The sequence below is a fragment of the Nyctereutes procyonoides genome, unplaced genomic scaffold, assembly GCF_905146905.1.
Source record: "Nyctereutes procyonoides isolate TBG_1078 unplaced genomic scaffold, NYPRO_anot_genome, whole genome shotgun sequence".
Taxonomy (NCBI): Eukaryota; Metazoa; Chordata; class Mammalia; order Carnivora; family Canidae; genus Nyctereutes; species Nyctereutes procyonoides.
The window spans coordinates 41529133-41556145 of NW_026575043.1; the positions used below are offsets into that span (position 1 = coordinate 41529133).

Sequence of the window (27013 nt, forward strand, 5' to 3'; positions counted from 1 at the left end):
TTCTCCTCCCACTCCCCACGGCTCTCCTATGTATGTGATGGTGTCTGGGACCTCGTGTTAATTATAGCTCTTTTGAGAATAGTGGAGTCTAGGTCCCCTACCTCATTTACCATGTATGATGTATAAATAATGGTTTCTAGGTCTCCCTTCCCATGATCCATGGGTTTCCTATGTGTACGGTGGTCTCTTGATCCCCTGTCCCGTTTACCTAGTGTACCTCACTGTTGCTATGCCTCCCTTCCTACACTTCACAACTTTCTCAAGGCCCCCTGTGGATATTGTTTTCATGCTTGCCTTTCTTCTGCAGACAGAGTAGAAGCCAAAGCCCTAGCTGGGAAGGGGCTATGGAGACAGAGGATGCAGTCTGGACTGGGTCAGCCCAAACCATCTAGTAGGAACAGGCAGGGTCACCCGGGCTTGGAAAGGCCACAGAGGGAAGGGGGAGACAGGGACGAAGACATAGACAGAGAGCGTGGGGTCTGCTGATAAGGCTGGCCCTGCCTGGTTGGGAAGGACAGGATGAGGAGGAGGCTAGAGCTGAGATCTGTCAAGACTCCTTCCCAGAAGACCAGGTTGCAGGGGGGATTTGAATGAGGTACCCCCCTCCTCCAAATGATCTCCTGAGTGCCCAGGGCAGGAGGGGTCAGTGGGAGGTCTGTGCTCAGCTGGAGCTTACCCATTGGCTCTTCTCCCCAGGGTCTCCTTTGGGGCCAGGTTCTCCCTGCAAGGAGAGACAGAGGTAGAAGCAATGAGAGAGGGAAGGAAGAAAGAGGGGGAGGGGAGGAGAGCGGAAAGAGGGAAGGAGAGATTGGGAGAAGCTAAAAGACAGAGAAATAGAGCGTGGCCAGTATTGGATTAACACTAGGTTAAATGCAAAAAACCATAATTTGAAGGCAATGGAACATAATAAAAATAAACCAGAAACTGGAGGCTTTTTGACCTTTGAAAGAAGGGAGTTACACACACACACACACACACACACACACACACACACACACACACCTTTTCCCCTGAGGGCACATTCCAGCTCCCTCAGCCTGGCAAATAGCTCAAGCAGGCAGCTTTAGTCTTATTGGGCTGAAGAATTACATGTTGGAGTGAAGACTGCCAAAGGAGGAGGAAATTGAACGGAAATCCTGGAAAGCAGGGAGCCACAGCAGGGGAGAGAAATCTACATAAATACTCTCTAATCCTTGGATGGTCCATGAACTAAAGTCGCAAAGATGAAGTCCAGCCCACACTCTAGACCAAATGTTGAAGAAAATCAACATTCTTCAGAGGAAGATAATAGAATCCAGATTCTCTTTACTTTATTATCTACATTGTCCAGAATGGAATAAAAATTACTAGATATGTGAAGAAATAGGAAAATGTGATTCACGACCAAAAGAAAAATAAGTCAGTAGAAATAGATCCAGAGCCAACTTAGATGTTGGAATGAGCAAGACATAAAGCTTAAAATACCTGTGATATTTATCATCAAGGAAATGCAAATCAAAACTACAATATCACCTCACACCTGTCAGAATGGCTACACAAGAAAAACAGGTGTTGTCGGGGATGCAGAGAAAGGAGAACCCTAATGCATTGTTGGTGGGAATGCAAACTGGTGTAGCCACTATGGAAAACAGTATGAAGGTTCCTCAGAAAGTTAAAAAACTACTCTATGATCCAGCAATTGCACTACTAAATATTTAGTCAGTAAGGATACAAAAATACTAATTCAAAGAGTTACCTGCATCCTGATATTTGTAGTGGCATTATCTAAATAGTCAAATTATGGAAACAGCCTAAATGTCTATTGATTAATGAATGGATGAAGAAGATATGGTTATACATACATTATACATATATTATATATATATATCATATCTGTTTGTATATACATATACATATGTAGTGAAATATTACATATGTATATGTACATATGTACATACACACACATATTCTTTTAGTATATGTGCTGCCGAAGCGAGCACTACACACATACATATATAGTGAAATATTATCCAGCTATAAAAATGAATGAAATTTTGCCATTTGCAATGATAATAGAGCTAGAGACTATAATGCTAAGTGAAATAAGTCAAAGAAAAATATCATATGATTTCACTCTTATGTGGAATTTAAGAAACAAATGAGTAAAAGGAAGACAGAGAGAAAGAAAGAAAAATAGAGGCAAACTAAGAAACAGGCTCTAAACCATAGAGAACAAACTGAACTGATGGTTGCCAGAAGGGAGGTAGGTGCCAGAAGGAGGGAATGGGTGAAATTGCTGACGGGGATTAAGGAGCACACTTGTCATGATGAGCTAGAGGTGATGTATGGAAGTGTTGAATCACTCTATTGTACACACCAGAAACTAATAATACACTGTCTGCTAACTAACTGGAATTTAAATAAAAACTTTAAAAAATAAAATATCTGTGGTAAGTGTGTTAAAGAATGTAGTGGAACTGATATAATGGGTGATGAGATGGGGACTTTCAGGAGATCTGTGAAAACTGAAAAAGCATCAGATGGAAATCCTGGAAATGAAAAGGATAATACTTAAAATAAAAAAATTCGTTAGCTGGGATTAACAGAAGACTGGCCATAACAGAAAAAAGAATCAGTTAACTTGAAGACAAGTCAATGCAACAACTCAAAATGAAGCACAAAGAGGAAAAAAAAAATTTTTTTTTTTTTTTAATTAGCAGAGTCTGGAGCGCTTGGCTGGCTCAGTTGGAGGAGTGCACGTCTCGTGATTTTGGGGTCATGAGTTAAAACCCAAAGTGGGGGGTAGAGATAACCTAAAAAAATTAAAAATTAAAAAATTTTTTAACAGAGCCTCAATGATTCGTGGGAGAGTATTAAGTATAACTGAGGTCCCAGAAGGAGAGAAGAGAGTGCAGGAATAGAAAACATGTTGAGGAAATCTTAATCAATTTTGTCTCCAAATTTGATTTAAAAACAAAACAAAACAGACTTCTTGTTTTGGTATGGCACATAAGGAGCTCAGGAGTTGCCATTCTGTCCTAAGAACAAGTAAAATGCTGAACAAACTAGAAAATCAACAACTCTTCTTAGAGCTATCCAAGCAGGGAGGTCACAGGACAAACCACTGCCCCCCAAATTGCAGGGAGAGGGGGTGGATTACAATTTCCTCAGCAGAAGCCTCCCTGGGAACCAGTGCCAATGCAGGAAAACCTAAATGTAACTGACAAATTGCTGGTGACTCGGTGTGGCCACCTCTGAGAGTTAAACATTCTGGGGGGACCCAGTTGTTGGGGAATCAACACATGCATGTGAATCAGCACATGCATGTGAATTTCTTTCTTTCTTTTTTTTTTTTGCATGTGAATTTCACTCAGGAGCTCGTTAGGTCCTCACAGTGAATGCTGTAGAAAAATCTCATGCTTTCAGCAGGAGAAGGGGGAAAGGAACCATCTTGAAACACACCCACCAGCATTCCGTTCTCAGCAAGGCCTGCCCTCAGGACAAACTATTTTAGGAGAGCCTAACCTGCTGGGGTCTTATCACAGCCTAACTGACCTGGGGGAAGAGAAATAGCCCCATCAGCCCCCTCTAGCCATCTTGTCCCACCTAATGGGAAAACAAAACAAAACAAAACAAAATTAAGATGCACTGGTCAAGTTCGCAGACTTCCCGAAAGACTGAGACGGGACTATCGGACTCCAGAAGGCTTCCTCCACCTGCACATCTAACCACTACGTTACTAAAGTCTCTGTACTGTTGTTCCTTTCACGCAGTACATCATGTTTACCTTCCAACAAAAAATTACAAGGGATTGCCAGGTTGCCTTTTAGTTTTGTTGACTGTTTCCCTTGCTGTGCAAAAGCTTTTTTTAAAACAGCATTTCAGGGGATCTCTGGGTGGCTCAGCAGTTTGGCGCCTGCCTTTGGCCAAGGGTGCAATCCTAGAGTTCCGGGATCGAGTTCCGCATCTGCTCCCGGCATGGAGCCTGCTTCTCCCTCTGCCTCTCTATCATGAATAAATAAATAAAATCTTAAAAAAATAATAAACGGCATTTCAAGATTATTTATTTATTTATTTATTTATTTGAGAGAGCAAGTGAGAGAGAATGAGCACAAGTTGGGAGGGGGGCAGGGAGGGAGAGCGGAGGGAGAAGCAGGCTCTCCGTTGAGCAGGAAGCCTGATGCCGGGCTCGATCCCAGGACCCTGGGATCATGACCTGAGCAGAAGGCAGATGCTTAACCAACTGAGCCACCCAAGCGCCTCTGCACAAAAGTTTTTGTCTTGATGAAGCCCCAATAGTTCATTTTTGCTTTTGTTTTCCTTACTTTTGAAGATGTATCTAGCAGAAGTTGCTGTGGCTGTGGTCACAGAGATTGCTACCTGTGCTCACTTCTAGGATTTTGATGGATATCTGTCTCACATTTAGGTCTTTAATCCATTTTGAATCATATGTGAGAAAGAAACAAAACAGATGGACGGGGCAGCCCCGGTGGCTCAGCGGTTTAGCGCTGCCTTCAGCCCAGGGAGTGATCCTGGAGACAGGGGATTGAGTCCCATGTCCGGCTCCCTGCATGGAGCCTGCTTCTCCCTCTGCCTGTGTCTCTGCCTCTTTCTCTTTGCGTCTCTCATGAATAAATAAATAAAATATTAAAAAAAAAAGATAGGGGGAGGGAAGGAAAAATAAAATAAAATAAAATAAAACAAAATAAAATAAAATAAAATAAATAAAATGAAAACAGAGAGGGAGATAAACCATTAGAGACTCTAGGAAACAGGGTTGCTGGAGGGGAAGGGGGTGGGGGAATGGGATAACTGGGTGATGCGCATTAAGGAGGGCACTTGATAGAATGAGCACAGCATGTTGAATGCAACTGAATCACTAAATTTTACCTCTGAAACTAATAATATAGTATATGTTAATTAAATTGAAATTATATTAAAAAACACAGTTTTAAGAGACTGAGCAAATATTAGAACCTGAGTCAGATATAGCATGGATGTTGGAATTATCAGACCAGGAATTAAAAAAAAAAGAAAAAAACAATGAGTAATATGCTAAAGGCTTTAATGGAAAAACTGACAACATGCAAGAACAGATGGATACTGTGAGCAGAGAGGTGGAGATTCTAAGAATCAAAAAAGAAATGCTAGATTTTGGTTGAAGATGACCCAAGCTAAGAGTTATCATATTCTTCCCAGGCCTCCTAAGAAATACTTCAATTCTAGCAAAGGCCCTTCTTTCTAGTAACAGGAGTCATGGTCCAGAAACACAAATTCAACAGAATTTCAGCCACTTATCTTCCAGATTGTTCCCTTCCTAAAGTTCTACCCAGAGTAGGAAAAAATAATGAAAACACTATTGCAGTCCCAAGTCCTTCAGTTTCCTGGCCAAGATTTCATATCCCCTTCAAGGTAACTTTCAAGGAAAAAGTGAGAGGGGAGGGGCATATGGGAGACTTCCAAGGTACTGATTAGGTTCTATTTCTTAAGCTTGGTGTTGGGCACATGAATAGATGATTTAATATTATTATTTAGATTTTTCAGGTTAAAATTTTTTTGCATGTACTTTTGAAAAAATGCTAGAGATCAAAAACTTGAAACAGAAATGAAGAATGCCTTTGAAGTGCTCACTGGTAAACTGGATGTGGTAGAGGAAAAAATCTCTGAACTTGAGAATATGACAATAAGAAATTTTCAAAACTATGGGATGCCTGGGTGGCTCAGTGGTTGGGCGTCTGCTTTCAGCTCAGGGCCGAGATCCCGGAGTTCCGCAATTGAGTCCCACGTTGGGCTTCCTGCTTCTCTCTCTGCCTCTCTCTCTCTCTCTCTCTCTCTCTCTGTGTCTCTCATGAATAAATAAATAAAATCTTAAGAAAAAAAAAAGAAAATTTCAAAACTGAAAAGCAATGAGAAAAAAGACTGAAAAAAGCAAAAAAGAACATCCAGGAATGATGGGACAATTATGAGAAGTGCAACAAATGTAACAAGAAGACCAGAAAGAGAAGAAAAAGAAAGGAACAGAAGCAATATTTGAAGCAATAATGACAGGATTTTCCCAAATTGTCAGATACCAAGCCACAGATCCAGGAAGTTCAGAGAACACCAAGCAGGATAAATGCCAAAAAAAAAAAAAAGAGAAAAAAAAAAAGCCCCCCCCCAAAACCAAGAAAAAAAAAACCAAAATAAAACAAAAACAAAAACAAATCTGCCTTGCAAGAAATATTAAAAGGAATTCTTCAAAGAGAAGGAAGTGATAAGTCAGAAACTTGGGATCTACATAAAGAAAGGAAGAGTATCAGAGAAGTAATAAATGAAGGTAAAATACAAACTTTTATTTCTCTTATACTTAACTGAGCTAATAGAAAACACTTTGTTCAAAATAATAACCAACAATAGAGTTGCCTGAGTAGCTCAATCAGTTAAGCATCTGCCTTTGGCTCAGGCCATGATCCGGGGGTCCTGGGATTAAGCCCATATCAGGCTCTCTGCTCAGCAAGGAGTCTGCTTCTACCTCTCCCTCTGCTCCTGCCCCTGTTCTCTCACTCTTTCTCGCTCTCTCATATGTGCTCTCTCTCTAATAAACAAAATCTTTAAAAAAATTATACCAATCATGTATTTGATTATGTATGCGTATCATATGCATGTGTGTATGTGTACATGTGTATATACAGATATATTTACATTTAATTATATATGAGTGAAATGAATTACCTCAATGATATAAGGAAGAGGAGGGAATAATTGAGAATATTTTATTATAAGGTATTTGCACTAACCATGAAGCAGTATAGTGTTATTTGCAAGTAGAGTTGGGTTACTTGTAAATGTATATTGCAGACTTTGAGGAAACCACTACAAAAGTAAAAAAGGTAGTGCAACTGATGTACCAAGAAAGGAGAGAAAGTGGAATTATATGATATGATGAATTAAAACTACAAAAGGCAGAAAAATTATAGAAGACAAAAATAGGAATGAAGAATAAGAGCAACAAATAGAAGACAGTAAAAAAAAATCTGATAATCACTTAAATGTTAATGGTTTGTTTAGTTTTAATTTTTTGAAGATTTTATTTTTGTTTTTTTCTTAAATATTTTATTTATTTATTCATAAGGGACACACAGAGAGAGGCAGAGACATAAGCAGAGGGAAAAGGAGGTTTCCTGCAGGGAGCCTGATGTAGGACTTGATCTCAGGACTCTGGGATCATGACCTGAGCCAAAGGCAGACGCTCAACCACTGAGCCACCCCGGTGTCCCTAAAGATTTTATTTATTTATTTATTTATTTTTTAAAAAGATTTATTTATTTATTTATGATAGACATTGATTGAGAGAGAGAGAGGCAGAGACACAGGAGGAGGGAGAAGCAGGCTCCACGTCGGGAGCCTGACGCGGGACTCGATCCCGGGACTCCAGAATCGCACCCTGGGCCAAAGGCAGGTGCCAAACTGCCGAGCCACCCAGGGATCCCCGAAAGATTTTATTTTATTTATTTTTTAAAAGATTTTATTTATTTATTCATGGGAGAACAGAGAGAGAGAGAGAGAGAGGCAGAGACACAGGTAGAGGGAGAAGCAGGCTCCATGCAGGGAGTCCAACATGGGACTCGATCCAGGGACTCCAGAATCACGCCCTGGGCGGAAGGCAGGCACTTTAACTGCTGAGCCACCCAGGTGTCCCAAGATTTTATTTTTAAGTAAGCTCTACAGCCAATGTGGGGCTCAAATTCACAAACCTGAGACAAGAGTTGCACGCTCCACTGATTGAGCCAGCCAGGTGCCCCTAAATGCCAAGGGGTTAAATACACCAATTAAAAGTCCAGGACTGGGGATCACTGGGTGGCGCAGCAGTTTAGCACCTGCCTTTGGCCCAGGGCGCGATCCTGGAGACCCGGGAACGAATCCCACGTCAGGCTCCCGATGCATGGAGCCTGCTTCTCCCTCTGCCTATGTCTCTGCCTCTCTCTCTGTGACTATCATAAATAAATAAAAATTAAAAAAAAAAAAGGATTGTTGGGATGCCTGGGGCTCAGTGGTTAGGCATCTGCATTCAGCTCAGGGAGTGATCCCGGGGTCTGGGGATCGAGTGCCACATCGGGCTCCCTACAAGGAGCCTGCTTCTCCTTCTGCCTATGTCTCTGCCTTTCTCTCTGTGTCTCTCATGAATAAATAAATAAAAATCTTATTTTAAAAAAAGTCTAGGATTGTCAGAGTGGATTAAAAAAAACAAGATCCAACTATATGTTGTCCAGAAGAAGCCCAATCTAAATATAAAGATGCATATAAAGCCAAGGGATGGAAAAAGATATATCATGCTAGCACTAATGAAAAGAAAACAGGAGTTGCTATATTAATTTCAAACAGTGCAGACTTCAGAGAAAGTAATCATGGGTAAAGAGGGGCAATACATAATGATAAAGGGATCAATACCCCATGAAGGCACGATGATCCTTAACATGTATATGCCTAACAACAGAGCATTGAAATATACAAGCTCCAAAGTGATAGAACTGCAAGGAGAAACATATGAATCCATTATTACAGTTGGAAACTCTAACATCTGTCAGAAATGGACAGATCCAGACAGGCAGAAAATCAGAAAGAACATAGTTGAAATCAACAATACCATCAATCAACTGGATACAACTGACATCTATAGACCACTTCATCCAACAACAGATTACACATTCTTCTCAAGCTCACATGGAACATTCTGGGCCATAAAATATATCTTAATGAATTTCAAAGAACAAAAATCATAGCATGCATGTTCTTAGACTATAATGGATTTAAGCCAGAAATTAGTAACAGAAAGATAACTGGAAACTCCCCCAAATACTTGGGAATTAAACAACGGACTTCTAAACAAGATCAAATAAGAAATCTCCAGAGACATTAAAAATATTTTGAACTACATAAAAATAAAATTGCAACTTATCAAAATTTGTAGGATGTGTCAAAAGTAATGCTTAGATGGAAATTTACTGTTTTTGTTTTGTTTTGTTTTAGATTTTATTTATTTATTCATGAGAGACACAAAGAAAGAGGCAGAGACAGGCAGAGGGAGAAGCAGGCTCCATGCAGGGAGCCTGACATGGGACTTGATCCCGGGTCTCCAGGATCAGGCCCTGGGCGGAGAGTGGTGCTAAACTGCTAAGCCACCCAGGCTGCCCTAAAATTTATTGTATTGAATGCATATATTAGAAAAGAAGAAAGATCTAAAATCAATAATCTAAGTTTTACCCTTAGAAAAGTAGAAAAAAGGAGAGTAAATTAAAAATAAGTTAGCAAAATAAAAGAAATAATAAAAATTAGAGCATAAATCAATGAAATTGAAAATAGGAAATCAATAGGGAAAATCAACAAAACCAAAAGCTAATTCTTTGAAAATATCAACAAAACTGATAATCCCCTAAGATAATTTTTTAAAAAGATTTTATTTATTTGTTCATGAGAGACGGTCGGGGGGGGGTGGTGGCTGGGGCAGAGACACAGGCAGAGGGAAAAGCAGGCTCCTCAGGAGCCTGATGTGGTACTTGATCCAGGACTCTGGGATCATGAATGAGCCAAAGGCAGACACTCAACCACTGAGTCACCCGGTGCCCTACCAAGATAATTGAAAGAGAAAAAAGAGAAGATACAAATGACTAAAATCAGAAATGAAAAGGGGGGACATCACTACAGATCCCCTGGACATTAAAAGCATAATAAAGAAATACTATAAACAACTTTGTGCCCACAGATTTGGTAATGTAGATGAAACAGACCAATTCTTTGAAAAACACAATCTGCCAAAACAAGAAGAAACAGACAATCCAGGGGAACCTAGGTAGCTTAGTCTATTAAAGGTGTGCCTTTGATTCAGGTCATGATCCCAGGATCCTGGGGTGGAGCTCCACATCTGGCTCCCTGCTCAGCAGGGAGCCTGCTTCTCCCTCTCCTGCTTCCCCTGCTTGTGCTCTTTCTCTCTCTGTCAAATAAGTAAATAATATCTTAAAATCTCAAATAAAAGAGCAAACAAAAGAAATAGACAATATGAATAGGCCTATGTCTATGAAAAGAAATTGAATCAATCAGGGGTGCCTGGGTGGCTCAGCGGTTGGGCATCTGTCTTTGGCTCAGGTCATGATCCCGGGGTCCTGGGATCGAGTCCCTCATTAGGTTCCCTGTGGGGAGCCTGCTTCTCCCTCTGCCTATATCTCTTCCTCTCTCTGTGTCTCTCATGAATATATAAATAAAATCTTAAAAAAAAAGAAAATCAATTAATGTAATTTGTCACATCAACAGATTAAAGAAGAAAAATCACATGATTATATCAATAGGTGCAGAGAAAGCATCTGATTAAACCCAACACCCATTTATGATAAATGCTCAGCAAACTAGGGTTAGAGGGGAACTTCCTTAACTTGATAAGAACATCTATAACAGGGGATCCCTAGGTGGCTCAGTGGTTTAGCACCTGTCTTCAGCCCAAGGCATGATCCTGGAGTCCTGGGATCGAGTTCTGCATCAGGCTCCCTGCATGGAGCCTGCTTTTCCCTCTACCTGTATTTCTCCCTTTCTCTTTCTCTCTCTGTGTCTCTCATGACTATATAAATAAAATCTTAAAAAAAAAAAAAGAATAGATAGATCAGTGGGAAAGAAAAGAGAACCCAGAAATATAAATATAGTTAATTGATCTTTGACAAAGGAGCAATGACAGGGCAGCCTCAGCAGTTTAGCGCTGCCTTCAGCCCAGGGTGTGATCCTGAAGACCCAGGATCGAGTCCCACGTTGGGCTCCCTGCATGGAGCCTGCCTGCCTCTCCCTCTGCCTGTGTCTCTGCCTCTCTCTCTCTCTCTCTCTCTATCTCCCTCTCTGTGTCTCTCATGAATAAAGAAATAAAATCTTTAAAAACATAAAAGATTAAAAAAAAGGAGCAATGACAATGCAACTGGGCAAAGATAATCTTTTTCATAAATGATGCTGTAACAACTGGACACTTCGATGCAAAACAAAAAACTGAATCTAAACACAGACCTCATACCCTCCACAAAAACTAACTCAAAATGATCACAGATCTAAGTGTAAAATGCAAAACTACAGAACTCCTAGAAGATATTGTAGGAGAAAACGTAGATCACCTTGGGTTTGATGATGACGTTTTAATACAATACCAAAGTACAACCCACAAAATAAACCACTGAAAAGTTGGAATTCATTAAAATTTAAAACTTCTGGGCAGCCCGGGTAGCTCAGTGGTTTAGTGCTGCCTTCGGCCCAGCGCCTAATCCTGGAGACCCAGAATCGAGTCCTGCATCGGGCTCTCTGCATAGAGCCTGCTCCTCCCTCTGCCTGTGTTTCTGCCTCTCTCTCTCTCTGTCTCTCATGAATAAATAAATTAAAAAATCTTTAAAAAAAATAAAATAAAATTTAAAACTTCTACTTGCAAAAAACAATGTCAAGAGAATGAGAAGAGAAGCCACACACTGGGAGAAAATATTTGCAGAAGACACACCTGATAGAGGAATATTGTTCAAAAATATTGAAAGAACTCTTAAAACTTAACAATAAGAGAACCAATTTAAAAAGCTTTTGCATAGGGGTTAAGCTGAGAGGCTCAGTTGGTTAAGCATCCAACTCTTGATCTCAGCTCAGGTCTTAATCTCAGTGCAGTGAGCTCAAGCTCTGCATTGGACTCCATGCTGAGCATGGAGCCTACTTAAAAAATAAAAATAAAAACAAAAAATAAGAAGCTTTTGCACAGCAAAGGAAACCATCAAATAAAATTAAAAGGAAAAGAAAAGGCAATCTATGGGATGGGAGAAAATATCTGCAAACCATCTATCTAATAATGAGTTGATATCTAAAACATATAAGGAATTTATACAACTCAACTGGAGAAAACAACAACCACCCAACAGGGGCACCTGGGTGGCTCAGTGGTTGATCACCTACCTTTGGCTCAGGTCATGATCCCGGGGTCCTGGAATCGAGTCCTACATCAGGCTCCTCACAGGGAGCTTGCTTCTTCCTCTGCCTATGTCTCTGTGTCTCTCATGAATAAATACATAAAATCTTAAAAAAAAAACCCCACCCAATAAGCCAATTAAAAATAGGCAAGGACCTGAATAGACATTTTCCCAAAGAAGAGATAGGCCAATAGGTATGTAAGAAGATGCTCAAGATCACTAATTATTGGGGAAATGCAAATCAAAACCATAACTTTATTTTTTTTTAAGATTTTATTTAGTCATTCATGACAGACAGAGAGAGAGAGGCAGAGGCATAGGAAGAGGGAGAAGTAGGCTCCCTGCAGGGAGCCCTATGCAGGATTCAATCCCAGGACAGCAGGATCACACCCTGAACCAAAGGCAGACATCAACCACTGAGTCACTCAGGCGTCCCAAAGCCATAACTTTAGATATCACCTCACACCTGTTAGGATGTCTATTATTTAAAAAAACCCCAAGAGGGCAGCCCCAGTGGCACAGCGGTTTAGTGCCGCCTGAAGCCTGGTGTGTGATCCTGGAGACCCCAGATCGAGTCCCACGTCGGGCTCCCTGCATGGAGCCTGCTTCTTCCTCTGCCTGTGTCTCTGCCTCTCTCTCTCTCTGTGTGTGTCTCTATGAATAAATAAATAAAATCTTTAAAAATAAATAAATAAAAAACCCCAAGAGATAATAAATGTTGGTGAGGATATGAAAAAAAGGGAACTATTATATACTGTTGGTGGGAATATAAATTGATACAGCCTTTATGGAAAACATAATGGAAGTTCCTCAAGAAATTAAAAATAGAATTATCATACAATCCAGTGGTCCTTGGGATCCCTGGGTGGCTCAGCAGTTTAGCGGCTGCCTTTGGCCCAGGGCACGATCCTGGAGTCCCGGGATCGGGTCCCACGTCAGGCTCCCTGCGGGGAGCCTCCTTCTCCCTCTGCCTGTGTCTCTGCCTCTCTCTCTCTCTATGTCTATCATAAATAAATCTTAAAAAAAAAAATCCGGTGATCCTACTTCTGGGTATTTATCCAAAGAAAACAAAATCACTATCTCAAAGAAATATCTGCATTCCCATGTTCATTGCAGCATTATCCACAAAAGCCAAGATATGGAAACAACCTAAGTGCCTGCCAATGGATGAATGGATAAACGAAATGTGGTATGTATGTATGTATGTACGTACATATATAACGGAACATTATTTATCCTTTAAAAAAGAAGGAACATTTTCCATTTGTGACAACATGGATGACCCTGGAGGGCATTATGCTAAGTGAAATAAACCAGAGAGAGAAAAACAAATACTGCATCGTATCACTTATATATGTGAAATCTTTAAAAAAAAAAAGTTGAATATAGAGAAAGAGAAACAGTAGAATGGTGGTTGCCAGGGACTTGGGCTTGGGGAAAGCTGATAAAAGAATATCAACTTTCAGTTATAACATGACTAAGTTCTGAGGATTTAATATATTGTATGGTGACTACAGTTAACAATACTGTATTGTGGGCAGCCCAGGTGGCTCAGTGGTTTAGGGCCACCTTCAGCCCAGGGCATGATCCTGGAGACCCGGGATTGAGTCCCATGTCAGGCTCCCTGCATAAAGTCTGCTTCTCCCTCTGCCTGTGTCTCTGCCTCTCTCTCTCTCTCTCTCTTTCTGTGTCTCTCATGAATAAATAAATAGAATCTTAAAAAAAATACTGTATTGTATAACTGAAATTGCTAACAGAGTAGATCTTTTTTTTTTTTTAAGATTTTATTTATTTATTCATGAGAGACACACACAGAGAGAGGCAGAGACACAGGCAGAGAGAGAAGCAGGTTCCATGCAGGGAGCCCGATGTGGGACTCGATCCACGGACTCCAGGATCATGTCTTGAGCCAAAGGCAGATGCTTATCCGCTGAGCCACCAAGGTGTCCCTGAGAGAGTAGATCTTAAGTGTTCTCACTACACATGCACATATACCCACACAAAAAGTGTGTTTCTTACCAAAAAGTTTCTCATTGAATTACACATACTAAATGAGTTAGCAATTGCAATCACTGGCATTTATGCAAATGAACTAAAAACTTATGTCCACACAAAAACCTGCACACAGATATTTATTTGTAATTGCCAAAACTTGGAAGCAAACAAGATGTCTTTCACTAGGTGGATGGACAAACTGTGGTACGTATGATGGAATATTATTTACAGCTAAAGAGAAATGAGTTATCAAACCATGAAAAGACTCGGAGGAAGCTTAAATGTATTTAGTGAGGAGAGAGGGATGAATGGGCAGAGCACTAAGGATTTTTAGGTCAGTGAAACTCTTCTGTGTGATACTACAATGGTGGATACATGATGGTATACACCTAGTAATACCTTAGAATGTACATTAGAGGGAACCCTAATGTACATTATGGACTTAGGGTGATAATGTGGCAATGTGGATTCCGTTGTATCAAATGTACCATTGTACACGAGATGTTGATAGTGGGGAAGGATATGCATATGTGAGGACAGGGAATATATGGGAATGCGCTCTACTTTCTGCTTAATTTTGCTGTGACTCCCCCAAAAGGCTCTAAAAATAATTTTATCAATTAAACAAAACAACCAACAAAAAAGTCCCAGCAACCTTACAGGTCTGGGAATCTTAGCAAACCGAAAGGATAAGCACAAAGTCACACCCAACTACATCATGAGCAACCTGTTGAAAACCAAGGGTAGGGGCACCTGGGTGGCTCAGTGGGTTAAGCAACTGCCTTCTGCTCCAGTCATGGTCCTGGGATATAGAGCCCTGCACTAAGCTCCCCTCTCAGCAGGGAGCCTGCTTCTCCCTCTCCTTCCCACTCATGTTCTCTGTCACTATCTTTGTTGCTAAAAGAAACACATTAAAAAGAGGAAGAAGAAGAAGAAAGAAGGAAGAAGAAGAAGAAGAAGAAGAAGAAGAAGAAGAAGAAGAAGAAGAGGAGGAGGAGGAGGACGACGACGACGACGACGACGACGACCAAGGGTAAAGAGAAAATCATAAAAGCCAAAGAAAAAAGACACATTATATACAAGGGAACAACAGGAACCACAGCCAATTTCTCATGAGAAATTGTAATTTACTATGTCAACCAGAAGACCATGGAACAACATTTTTAAAGTGCTAAAAGGGAGGAAAACTGTCAAACTATCATTTTATATCCAAATGAAAGTATCTTTACAAAATTAAGGTAGGGGCTCCTGGGTGGCTCAGTTGGTTAAGCGGCCAACTCTTGGTTTTGGCTTACGTTGTGATCTCATGAGTCATGAGACCAAACCCCATGTCAGGCTCACCACTCAGTGAGGAGTCTGCTTGAAGATTCTGCCCCTCTGCCCTTCACTACATGTGCTCTCTTTCTCTCCCTCACAAATAAATAAATAAATCTTTTTTAAAAATTAAGGTAAAATACAGTTTTAGATAAAAGCAGGGAGGATTTGTTGCCACCAGGCCCATACAGGCAGAGTTAAAGTATATTCTTTAGGCTGGAGACAAACGATACCAGATGGAATCTGGAGCTACAGAAAATCATTAGAAACAATAAATATATGGTAGATGTAAAAGCCTATTTTTCTTTGTTTTCTTAACTTCTTTCAAAGTCAACTGTTAAAGCAATAACAACAATACATTGTGGGGATTATAACAAATGCAGAAGTGAAATATATGACAGTGATAGAGCAAGGTTAAAAGGGGCAAATTATATTGTAAAATTCCAATTTATATATAAAGTGGTATAATACTAATTCAAGCAAATTGTGGTAAGTCAAGGATGTATATTGTTATCCTTGGAACAACTGTGAAGAAATAACACAAAGTCATTGGTAGAGATAAAATGGGACTGTAAATAATACTCATTCCAAAAGAAGACAGGAAAAAGGGGAAAAAATAAAGAAGAGATGGGGTAAACAGAACACAATAGCAAGATGGTTGACTTAAATGCATCCATATCAATAATTCTACATATCATTAAATGTAACTGAACTCAATAGTCAAGACTGTTTAAAAAATAAGTCCCAAGTATATGCTGTTTACCAGAGATATACTTTAAATAGGTTGAAAGCAAATGATTGAAAAGGATTGAAAGCAAAAAGACTGAAAAATCTCTACCATGCAAATGTTAAGTATAAGAAAGTTGGTATCTTTATTTTAGTATCAAAGTAGAATGCAGAACAAGCAGCATCACTAGAAAGATATTCATTTCATAAAGTTGACATTAAAATCCTGAAAATATATGTACCTAATAACAAAGCTTCAAAATATACTAAGCAAATATTGACCAAACTATAGGGAGAAATAGACAAATCTACAATCATAGTTGGAAAGATGGAAAGTGAAAGAGAGAAATATAGAGTGTCAGAAAGACAGAGACACAGAGGAAAGAGAGAGATAGAGAAACAAATACAGAGATACAGAGCTCAAGTGAGGAAGAGGCATGTGGCCTGATTCTAAGAGGTAGACAGGACCCAGAGACAAAGAGAGAGATGGACCATGCTCTGGACAGGAGGGAGGGTTGGGAGCTCTGGATGCAGTGGGAGCCAAAGCAAGGGTCTGGACCTGTGGGATCCTGGAGGGAGTGCTGTAGGATAGGCAGCATCACTCACCCGATGCCCCATGGAGCCTTGGGGGCCAGGCTCCCCACGCAGTCCCTGTTTGGGAGGGAGGAGAGGTATGAAGTCAGCTATTGGGAGGTGTGACCCAGGGACCCCAAGACCTCCCAGAATCTTCCACCAGGGACTGCCTCAGTACTCACTCTCTCTCCCTTCTCTCCTGGGTGGCCGGAGATTCCTTTGGGTCCAGTGGGGCCTGGGGGTCCCTGAGCAATAAGACAGGGCCTCAGCCTTATGCTGAGGTGGGATGGGATGGACAAGGACTTGGGGGTGCACAGAGGGGTCAAGGAGGGAGCCTCAGTTGGCCTGGGCCTCTGGGTTCTTTACTATACTCCCAGTGCCTGGCACACAGCAGGCAGTTTGTATAGCTCAGGGTTCAGAGTTATGGCCCTGGAGTCAGAAAATCCCTACCCTGATCTGGAAGTTGCCATGTGCTGACAGCAGCCTTAGGCCAAGAACCTCTACCTTTCTTGGCCACATGTATCAACAATACTTGTTTCTCCTTACACAGACTGAATGAAAAGATTTATGGAAAGTAGTTTGCATGTTAAGTGCTCCATAAATGCTTGAATGGTTGAATGATTGATGGATGGGTGGATATGCGGACTGATAAGTGGGTGGGTGGATGAATGGATGGACAGATGGGAGCAATAGGAGAACTACTCACCATGTGTCCAGGACTCCCAGGGATGCCCATGGGACCAGGAAGTCCAGGGGGACCTAGAATAAGACAGGATGTCCTCAGGACTGAAACAGAGTACGATGCCAGGAATTCCACCATCTGTTCCTTCCTGATAGCCATAGTCCTAGTCCCTCTGCCATTTCCCAACCCCACCCCTGGAACTGGACCTAGACTCAACTTACCCATGGGCCCTGGGGGTCCTGGTAGTCCAACTGGTCCCTGGGGCCAGTGGCTGCTGGTCTCAGTGAAGGTGTTGGACAGTAATGGGTCCCCTGAGGGAGGAAAGATGGTGAATGAACAGGGCTGGGCTGGAGTAGGGCAGTCCGTCTTTACCTGCCACCTCTGCCAAGCCAGGTTTGACTGCTCTGTGGGAAAACCGGCAGTGTGGTTGGGGCTACCAATTGCTTGAAGGGTGAGGAGTGTGGAGAGAGTTGGTCACGTAGGACCAGGAGGCAGGGAGGACTGGATTCTAACCTTACCACAGTCTAGCTAGTGACATCTAGCAAGACTCTACCTTGCTGAGCCTGTACTACCACATGTCAAATGGGAATAATAGTAAAAGCTACCATTTATTGACCACCTACTTTGTGACAGGCTTCTGTGCATGGGGGTCATGGAACTCTGGGAGAACTGTACAGTCACTCTCCCCACTATACAGATGAGGAAACTGAGGCTTGGGGAAGGAGAAGGAATGGTAAGATGGAATGAACAGTGGGATAGGGGAATATATGAATGGTGCCCAGCCATACCCCAAAGATATGGCACAGGTAGGGTTGAACCTGGCACTCCAAGCTCTGACCACTGGCAGCATACAGGTAGGTCAGGCTGGGGAAGAGGCAAAGGATACACATCAGAGCCCAGCTTGGCAGAGGCGGCTCTCTGAGCACAGGGCCAGGGAGCACAGAGCTCATTTCCTGCTGCCAGGCCTTGAGCTTTCCAGCACTCTGAGGGCTGGATCCTGGCCAGCTCCAAGGCTTGGCAGGAGGGCCAGATGCCGGTTGTTCCAACCCTGGAGGATGCCTGGGTTTGAAGGCAGTCCCCCATTTCCTGGCTATGTGATCGTCCCTCTCTGGCCCTCAGTTTTCCTTATCTGAGAACAGAGGAGGCAATGACACCTGTAGGAGGACTGAGTGACACCAATCCTGACCAAAGGCAAGCCTGGTAAACAGAAGGTACCCGGTAGATGGCAGTGGCACTGGGGTAATGATTATGCCAGCCTTGTCTCCCACCCCCACCATTATCTGTCATGGCCCCAAGGGACTCACCATACTGGGGGTTCCGGATGTGAGGTGGCCCAACAGGGGCTGGGGGCCCAGGGGGGCCAGGAGGCCCTGGTGGGCCTGGAGGTCCCCTCTCTCCAGGGGTGCCCACAGCTCCAGCCTGGCCAGGGCTTCCTGGGGGACCTTGAGGACCTACAATGGAACCAGAGAGTTGGTGGGTATATAGGAGGCAGGGAGGCCGAGGGGGGCTGCAAGGGGGCAGGACAAGGCAGCCTGGGGCAGTGATATAAGAGGTGCCATAGGCCCAGGCCAGTCTTGGCTCTGACCTCCCTGGCCATCTATTAGGAGGATGAATAGCCCTCTGCAGGGGCTTTGGGACAATGGACACTTGGTAGATTCTTAGGAAATGTTGATTTCCAGAATGTTCTCTTCTCTCCCTTCCAGGCTTTTGAATGAGCTGTTCTGTCTACCGGTCCTCCCCTTGCTCTGCCTGGTGTCTACTTCAAATCATCCTCAGCTAAGATGTCACTCCTACCAGGAAGCCCTCCCCATTTCCCACCCATCAGGCTGGGTCTATGCCTCCTTCCTTGAAGCTCCCATACCTGTATCGTCCCTCAGAAGAGCCCTGGCCACATGGTGGGGAGCACTGCTGTTTCTCCTTGGCCTAGTTTCCCCTCTCCATACACACACACACACACTGGGCTGGGAGCCCTGGGAGGCAGGGATTGGTCTAATGCCACCCCAGTGCCCAGCTCAGAGCCTGCTAGGGTAGGTGCCCAGGAAGTGTGGGTCCAATGAATGCAAAAGTGGGCTTTAGGCAGCCCAAGCACAAGTGGAGGGGTGGCAAGGTGAGAGACAAGTGGGTAGAAGGGGCTCAGGCTACCATTGGCCAAGAGAGGGTTCAATGACAGGGCTGACCTGGGTAGCTGTGGGCAGTAGTAGGGTTGGGGCAGTGCTGTGGGCACTCACCTGGTGGGCCTCTCATCCCTGTTGGGCCTCGGCTGCCAGTTTCTCCCTTAGGGCCAGTGGGCCCAGGAAGCCCCTGGCCACCAACTCGATCTGGGGGAGAAAGTTCATCTTGATGGCTTTGGCCTTGCTCTTGTCCCAACCCTTGCCCCAGCACCCCAGCCAGCACCTACCATCTCGAGGGAGCAGCGGGGCCCTCGTGTTCTCTCTGACTCCGGGTAGCCCTGGAGTAAGAGGGGCATTAGGCAGAGCTCAGTGTCATCCAGAGTCCCTATGCCCAGCTCCACTGTGTGGGGCAGGGGCGGTGGGGCTGCTAGACCCTGTCCCCCCAGGCCCACCAGAGAACTGGGGAGATTGAGACCCGGAAGGGGGGTCAAACTGGGAGTCAGTAGCAAGGTGGGGACTAGAACTGCTCCCTTGATTCATCCCCACATGGGAGCATACCCCTCACTGACCCACTCACCTCGGAGGCCTCCATCCCCAGGGCTGCCCTGAGCTGCTGGGGAGCCCCAGAGTGGGACAGGGTCCCCGGGGGCGGCTGGGGTTGGCCTCACTGCCTGCTCAGTGACAGTGAGCACCGCCACCTGTGGAAGAAGAGGAAGAAGACAGGGTTGGTAGTGGTGTCTCACCAGGGACAGGCCAGCAGAGGGGCCCCCATGTTGGGCACAGGAGACCCATGTAGCCAGCAAACACAGCTCGGACGGAAGACCTGGCCTCACAGAGGCCCAGAAGTCACTGTGACTTTCCAACTGCACAATTCATCCTTAGAAAAGCCACAACAGGGGCAGCTCTGGTGGCTCAGAGGTTTAGCACCGTCTTTGGCCCAGGGTGGGATTCTGAGACCTGGGATCGAATCCTGCGTCGGGCTCCCTGTGTGAAGCCTGCTTTTTCCTCTGCCTCTGCCTTTGTCTCTGCCTCTCTCTCTCTCTCTCATGAATAATTAAATAAAACCTTTTTTTAAAAAAAAGAAAAACCTCGACACACCATCGCTGACACCCAAGTAGAGTTCTATATCCCTGTGTTTGCTGGGCTGCGTGGTTTTTCGTATGGTTACCTGCGTCAATAATCTGAAACTTCTCTTGGTCTGTTAAAGCACCACAGGTTGGAAGAATTTTTACTAAGTTCGGAGGGATGTTTGGGACAGTGTGACATGAACCAGAGGCCTCAACCACTTTGGGACCCAGAGTGGGGGAGCCTTTTAAGGGTCAAGGGTGACCGCTGAGCCACTGACCAAGGATTAAAGAGGAGCCAGGGGCGCCTGGGGGGCTCAGTCGGTTAAGCATCTGCCTTCAGCTCAGGTCACGATCTCAGAGTCTTGGGATCGAGTCCCTCATTGGGCTCCCTGCTTAGCAGGGAGTCTGCTTCTCCCTCTTCTCCTCCTCCCTGCTTGTGCTCTCTCTCAAATAAATAAATAAAATCTTTTCTTTTAAAAAGCAGGGAGCCTGATGTGGGACTCAATCCCGGGTCTCCAGGATCATGCCCTGGGCTGAAGGCAGGCGCTAAACCGCTGAGCCACCCAGGGATCCCTCAAATAAATAAAATATTTAAAAAAAGAGAGAGAGAGAGAGAGAGAGAGAGGGGCCAGAAGGGGTGTCTGGATGGCTCAGTAGGTTAAGCAACCGATGCTTGGTTTCAGCTCAAGTTGTGATCTCAGGGTCCTGGGATGGAGACCTGCATCGAGCTCTGTACTCAGCGCAGAGTCTGCTTGGGATTTTCTTTCTCTTCCCCTTCTGCCCCTCCCCCTGCTCACGTGCACTCTCTAAAATAAATAAACAAATAAATAAATAAATAAATAAATAAATAAATAAATAAATAAAATCTTAATAAAAAGGAGGAGGGTAGAATGCCCACTGACGAGGGGGTAGGGTGGACCCAGAACTGAGAACTACACCCTAGATCTGAGACCAAGCCCCTCATGCCCGCTTCTCCTGGGAGGAGGCCTGAGAAGCAGTGTGGGCTTCCTGGAGCTCCTATACCTCCTAACTAGGGTTCTAGCACATGCTGTTCAGAAGCTTGGTTTTTTCCCCTTGATACATCAGGGGATCTTTCCATGTTACAAAATGGAGGTGTTGTGAACGGCTGTCTAGTATTCCTCAGAGCCATGCACGCTAACTTTGCAACCCTTCAGCCACCTGGTTTTCAAATTTCCCTGTTCATTATTAACACTTTGGTAAACATCTTTATATCTACTTTCCTTAGGATAAATTCCCAGAGTGACAGAGGAAAGGTTATGCAGATGAAGCATATGTGTCTCTATGTTACTTAAAAAATCTGGAAGATAAAAAAAAAAAAGGGAAAAAAAAGAAAAAATGTCTGGAAGAAAAGATGCTTAAATGTTGACCGTTGTTCTGTCTAGGGGGACAAGTGACTGCTGCAGATGGTTTTCTGGTAGGTTTTTCATGGTTCTGAGTTTTTCTTTTTCTTTTTTTTTAATATTTTATTTATTTATTCATAGAGATGCAAGAGAGAGAGAGAGAGAGAGAGGCAGAGGGAGAAGCAGGCTCCATGCAGAGAGCCTGACGTGGGACTCGATCCCGGGGCCTCAGGATCATGTCCTGGGCTGCAGGTGGAGCTAAACTGCTGCGCCACCAGGGCTGCCCTGAGTTTTTCATGTTTCTAAATTTAGAATGTCTTATTTTTCTTAGGATTTATTTATTTATTTGAGAGACAGTGTGCACACACATGCACATGCATGAGGTGGGGGAGTGGCAGAGGGAAGGAGAGAGAATCTCAAGCAGACTCATCACTGAGTGCAGAGCCCAAAGTGGGGCTGGATATGACAATCCCCAAATCATGACCTGAGCCCAAAATCAAGAGTCAGCCACTCAACCAACTAAGCCACCAGCTGTCCCTAGAATGTTTTACTTTTGAATTGCTAAAAGCTTTTTTTTTTTTTTAAGATTTTACTTATTTGAGAGAGAGAGAGAGAGAGAGAGAGAGAAAGAGAGAGAGCGCGCATGGACAAGAAGAGGGAGGGCAAAAGGGAGAAGCAGGTTCCCACCTGAGCAGAGAGCCTGACATGGGGATTGATTTCAGGACCCCAGGATCATGACCCGAGCCAAAGGCAGATGTCCAACCGACTGAGCCACCCAGGTGCCCCTCTAAAACCTTTTTATCTTAAAATAATTTGAGATGCACAATAGATGTTTTGCTTTGGAAACGGGTAAGGTAGTATTATGGTGGTGTGTGTGGGGGTCGATAAAGGGCAAAGGTGACAGGGCAAGGAAGGGACCTAGCCACGGGCTCTAGGGGATGTCTACAAATATCTGGCTGGGATGGGGATGGGGGTGCTCAGGAGAGTTTCGTGGGCCTCCTGGGGGAAGGAGGCTTTCTGGGGACAGGACAGAAGGGAGGCTAGCTTGTTCTGGAGGGTGGTGGGTGCCTGGTGGGGAGGCCACCTGCTTTTTTTTTTTTTAAGATTTTATTTATTTATTCTTGAGAGACACAGAGAGAGAGAGGCAGAGACACAGGCAGAGGGAGAAGCAGGTTCCCCACAAGGAGCCCGATGTGGGACTCGATCCAGCATCTTGGGATCATGCCCTGGGCCAAAGGCAGATGCTCAACCGCTAAGCCACCCAGGCGTCCCAAGGCCACCTGTTTTTGGGTGTTGAAGCTCAGCTCAGAGGTGCACTGTTGGAATGATGAGCCAATGGGACGTGGGGGGGTGTGGAGGGGTGGGAAGGCCAGGGAAAGGGCAGCTGCTCACCCACCTTGGCCTCCAGTACCTTCAGCCGCTCAGTCAGCTCTGACACTTTGCTGCAGTTGAGGCAACCTGCAGGGAGGGAGGAGGCTGGGGCTGGGGCCAGGTGTCTGGGGCAGGATAGAGGCAAGGAGACAGACACCTCATGACCCCGACCCAGGAAATGGCCCCATGCAGGGAAGGGGCTATGGCCTGTCCAGGGTGGTCATGGCCTGAGGGTTTCCTTTGGCTCCAGAGCCTCCAGAGCAGGACCAGGGACCCACATCCTGCAGCCTCTGCATCCAAGATGACTCCTTCCCTGGAAGCCAGGGCAGGAAATCCTGTTGCTTCCCCCTGGGTGGGGCTGGCCTCAGCGGTGCCACCCTCTGATCCTCCCTGCACAACCACCGCTAGCTCCTCTGGGCTCCCCAGCGACACCCCTAAGTCATCCGTAGCAGTTCTGGCCCATTATTCAACCTCCCAGCTGCAGTGCACGGGCCTAGGGCATCACAGGCTCATCTCTCCAGTCCATACCATGATCCTGGGTGTTAGGACGAGTGTCAGCCCAGCTCACATCTGAGGACACTGAGCTCAGAGCAAGGGCGGGGTGAGTTCTTGACAAGCACAAAGTCTGGGGCTGAGTCCCAGCGTTGCCTCTTCCTGGCTATGCAGCCTTGGGCAGGGCATGTCTCCTTTCTGACCCTCGGCTTCCTCCTCTTTAACATGGGGACAATGATGCCTTCCTGGGGCTGGGAGATTTAAATGAGCCAACAATGGAAAGCACCTGGCACAGTGCCTCATTCACTGCAGACACTTAGAAAAGTATAGTTTAAATAAAAAGAGGAAACTGGGGGCTTGGGCACACGTCTGCTAGAGTCTGGGGATCATGAGTCTTGGGGTACTTGGCCCAGGTCAGACTCCCTCTAGGGCCCTTTCTCTCCTTCCCCCTCACTCTTCTTTGCAGTCTGGAGTGGGCAAGGGTGGGTGCTCCCCCTGACCCTCCACTGCTGGATCCAGCCAGCCTTAGGACCATCACCACGTTGCCCATGCTCCCACCAGACCTCCCTTAAACCAGGGGGACCCCATGCAGGTGCCCCAAGGACCCACCTGAGAAGGCTGTGGGCCGAAATGCCATCCGTCGCATGGTGTTGCCTGACCACCCAGGGTCCACAAAGCCAGAGGAGCCTGCAAATGAGGAACGATGGGGGTGAGAGCTCAGCTGGCCTGCACCATTCTTGCTTTGCACCCCTCCCTGCCCATTGGCCACTGTCACCCCAGCAGGGGTCCCTACACCCCTTCGTGCAGAGGGAGACGGAAGCTCAGAATGGTGGGACGGTTTACCTGGGTCACACAGCATGAGCTGGGCTGAACTGGACCAAGACTGCCAACCTGATGGGGCTGGGACAAGGGGCTGGTGGTGGGCGGGGGCCAGAGGCCACAGTGAGGCTTCTCCAGTGACCCCAGGCAGCTGCAGGGGTTAAGAGCTTAAAGCTAACGGATGCAAGGCCGGGTCCCAGCCCTGCTCCTTGCTGACCTGTACAACTTGTCCTCTTTGAACCTATCTTCCCATTTGTAAAATGGGGTCATAAGGCCACTATATCTTCCAGGCTGGTGTGAGGCCTGAGGAAGGTGATGCATACAAAGAGGCCCACTGTGCATGCATAGGGCCCAGTGCATAGTAGGCAGCTGGGACATCCACCCTCTCCCCGCCCCAGTTGGTAAGAAGACACAGAAGTGGGTTCCAGCTCTGGTTTTAAATGAAAACCAGAGGGAGGCTGGCTGCCTAGGAGGGCAAGGGGGGCTATGTTCCAGGAGCCCACCCCTGCCACCACCCCTATGAAGAACAGGCTGCCCCGGCTGGCCTGGCTTTGGGGGCCTGGTTTTCTCCACAGCCAGAGGGATGGGCTGGCCAAGCCAGGGGCGGGGGGCACAGCTGGAGGGGCTCTGGAGCCAGCAGTAGCAACTGCCCCCCTCTACCCCCCAGGCCTGCCTTTTAAGGCCACAAAGTGCTGTCTGGGGGGAGAGAAGACCCAAATAAGGCACAGGCCTGGCGGCTCCAAGCCAGGCTGTGGGTTGGTGCAGGGAGCGAGGCGCCAGGAACTCAAACCAGACGGGTGCCTCTGGCCAGCCCCCAGCAAGGAGGCTGCCAGACACTGCTCCCCTGTGGGGCCTTCGCTCAGCTGGGCCTGCAGCCCCAGCACACCCTCCCCGCGGACCTGGGACTTGCCCCAGCACCAGGAGTAAGTCTCACCCAGGACAGAGGGAAGTGGGTTGGCAGCCCAAGACTGGATCAGGGCTTGGGGACAGGTGTGTGTGTGTGGGGGGGGGGTCCCACTGTGAGCCACAGCCAATGCTAAGTACTTTAGATATCCCAGTATGGTTCTACATGGTAGGTAATAACAGCTAACACTTAACAGCTAGCGCTTAACTCTGGGCCTGGCACATTCTACTAAGCACTTCACATATATGGTCTTAACTCATTATCCTCACAAAACCCCGTAAGTGGGTGCTAGTACCACCTCTACTTTACAGATGGGGAAACTGAGGCACGGAGTTCCTCTGTCCCCTGTGCTCAGATCAGTGGATGAGTGAATATGCATCTCTTTCATAGGGGAAAGCAAGAAGGCTGGAGCCTGGACTTGAACCCAGGTTGGCCTAACTCCGGGGCCTGATCTCCTCTCCCTGGGCCGCCTGGCACCTTGAGTCAGCCGACCACGCAGAGGCAGGGAGGCCTGGCGGCAACAAGAATGCTGGCTCTACAGGAGAATGGGCTCACAAAGCCCTCTTCATCCTCTTTGCTCCCAGGTGAAGACATACAAGGCCATTTTATTGCTCTTTTCAGGATGCCTACCAAAAGAAGTTGCTGTCTCTCCAACCCCATGGAAGTTTGGGCTTTTTTCTGGGATGACATCTGGCAAAGCATCTGCCTAGCCCGCCCTCCCTGCTACCCTGCTATTGTTTCCATGTTTTTCCATGGCATTCCTCTAACGTGTTCTATGCTGTGTTAGTCCCCAAGTCCACTGCATCATCCACCGCCCTGGCTGGAACACGAGCCCCACCAGGGCAGGGTCCTAGTCTGTCCTGCATGTGGCCTGGAACAGCGCTTGGTGCATAGTAGGGCCTCAGCGGCCTGAGCAAACCTTCTGTTCATGAATGCATGAATCACCGACTGAAAATGAATGTAAAACAAACAAAAGGCAAAACACTGTGGACAGCAGACATAATGGTTTTAAAAATGAGCATAAATCTTCTAACATCACATGAGGGTTTCCTTGAGATATTAATTTGTGTAATCGTGGTTGGAAATTCTTTTTTTTTTTTTTTTTTGGAAATTCTTTTTCAACCAATTTGCTTTCGTACATTTCACTGGGAGCCAGAGAGAACTAGAAAAACTAATGAAAACATGGTCTGACCATCAGCATAAATGTAACTGGCTCAAAATAATGGCAAGTTAAAATTTTAAAAAGAAGGGAGGAAGGAAGGAAGGAAGGAAGGAAGGAAGGAAGGAAGGAAGGAAGGAAGGAAGAAGAAATAACAACACTGTCAAAAAAATTCCAGAATATGTTGGCTTTGGTTTCAGGATTCACCAAAAAAAAAAAAATCCCCAAAACTCCTCCAAATTCTGATAATGGACAGAACCATTTTAAGAGACACACCAGGTTGTAAAATGGCCCTTTAGTACAGCAAATCCCAGCAGGGAAAAAGCCAAGGGTTGGGGGGAGGTCTCCCAAAAATATCTTAAAATATCACATCCTTCCCATTGGTGTTGGGCTTGGGACCCTGAAGCAGACCCCAGTGTGCTGAAAACCCCCTCACCCCAGCTTGGCAGTCTGGTCTAAAGGGCTGCCCCTCAACCCAAACCTCACCCTCTCAGGGGCTCCAGGTTGGTTCT

At 45.4% G+C, this 27013-nt stretch overlaps 1 protein-coding gene across 4 annotated transcripts in view; it reads right to left on the bottom strand.

Moving 5' to 3' along the window:
* EMID1 (EMI domain containing 1) overlaps positions 1-27013 on the bottom strand; it is a 49879-nt gene that overhangs the window by 9926 nt on the left and 12940 nt on the right. For all 4 annotated transcript variants that reach the window (XM_055322616.1, XM_055322614.1, XM_055322615.1 and 1 more), the window contains exons 4-14: positions 24229-24306; positions 23153-23214; positions 19906-20026; positions 19616-19666; positions 19446-19535; positions 18522-18668; positions 17439-17528; positions 17242-17294; positions 16718-16780; positions 16569-16613; positions 677-721 (exon numbers count right to left, since the gene is read on the bottom strand). In XM_055322616.1, coding sequence (XP_055178591.1) covers positions 677-721; positions 16569-16613; positions 16718-16780; positions 17242-17294; positions 17439-17528; positions 18522-18668; positions 19446-19535; positions 19616-19666; positions 19906-20026; positions 23153-23214; positions 24229-24306 — 845 coding nt within the window. The remainder of the gene's footprint in view (positions 1-676; positions 722-16568; positions 16614-16717; positions 16781-17241; positions 17295-17438; positions 17529-18521; positions 18669-19445; positions 19536-19615; positions 19667-19905; positions 20027-23152; positions 23215-24228; positions 24307-27013) is intronic.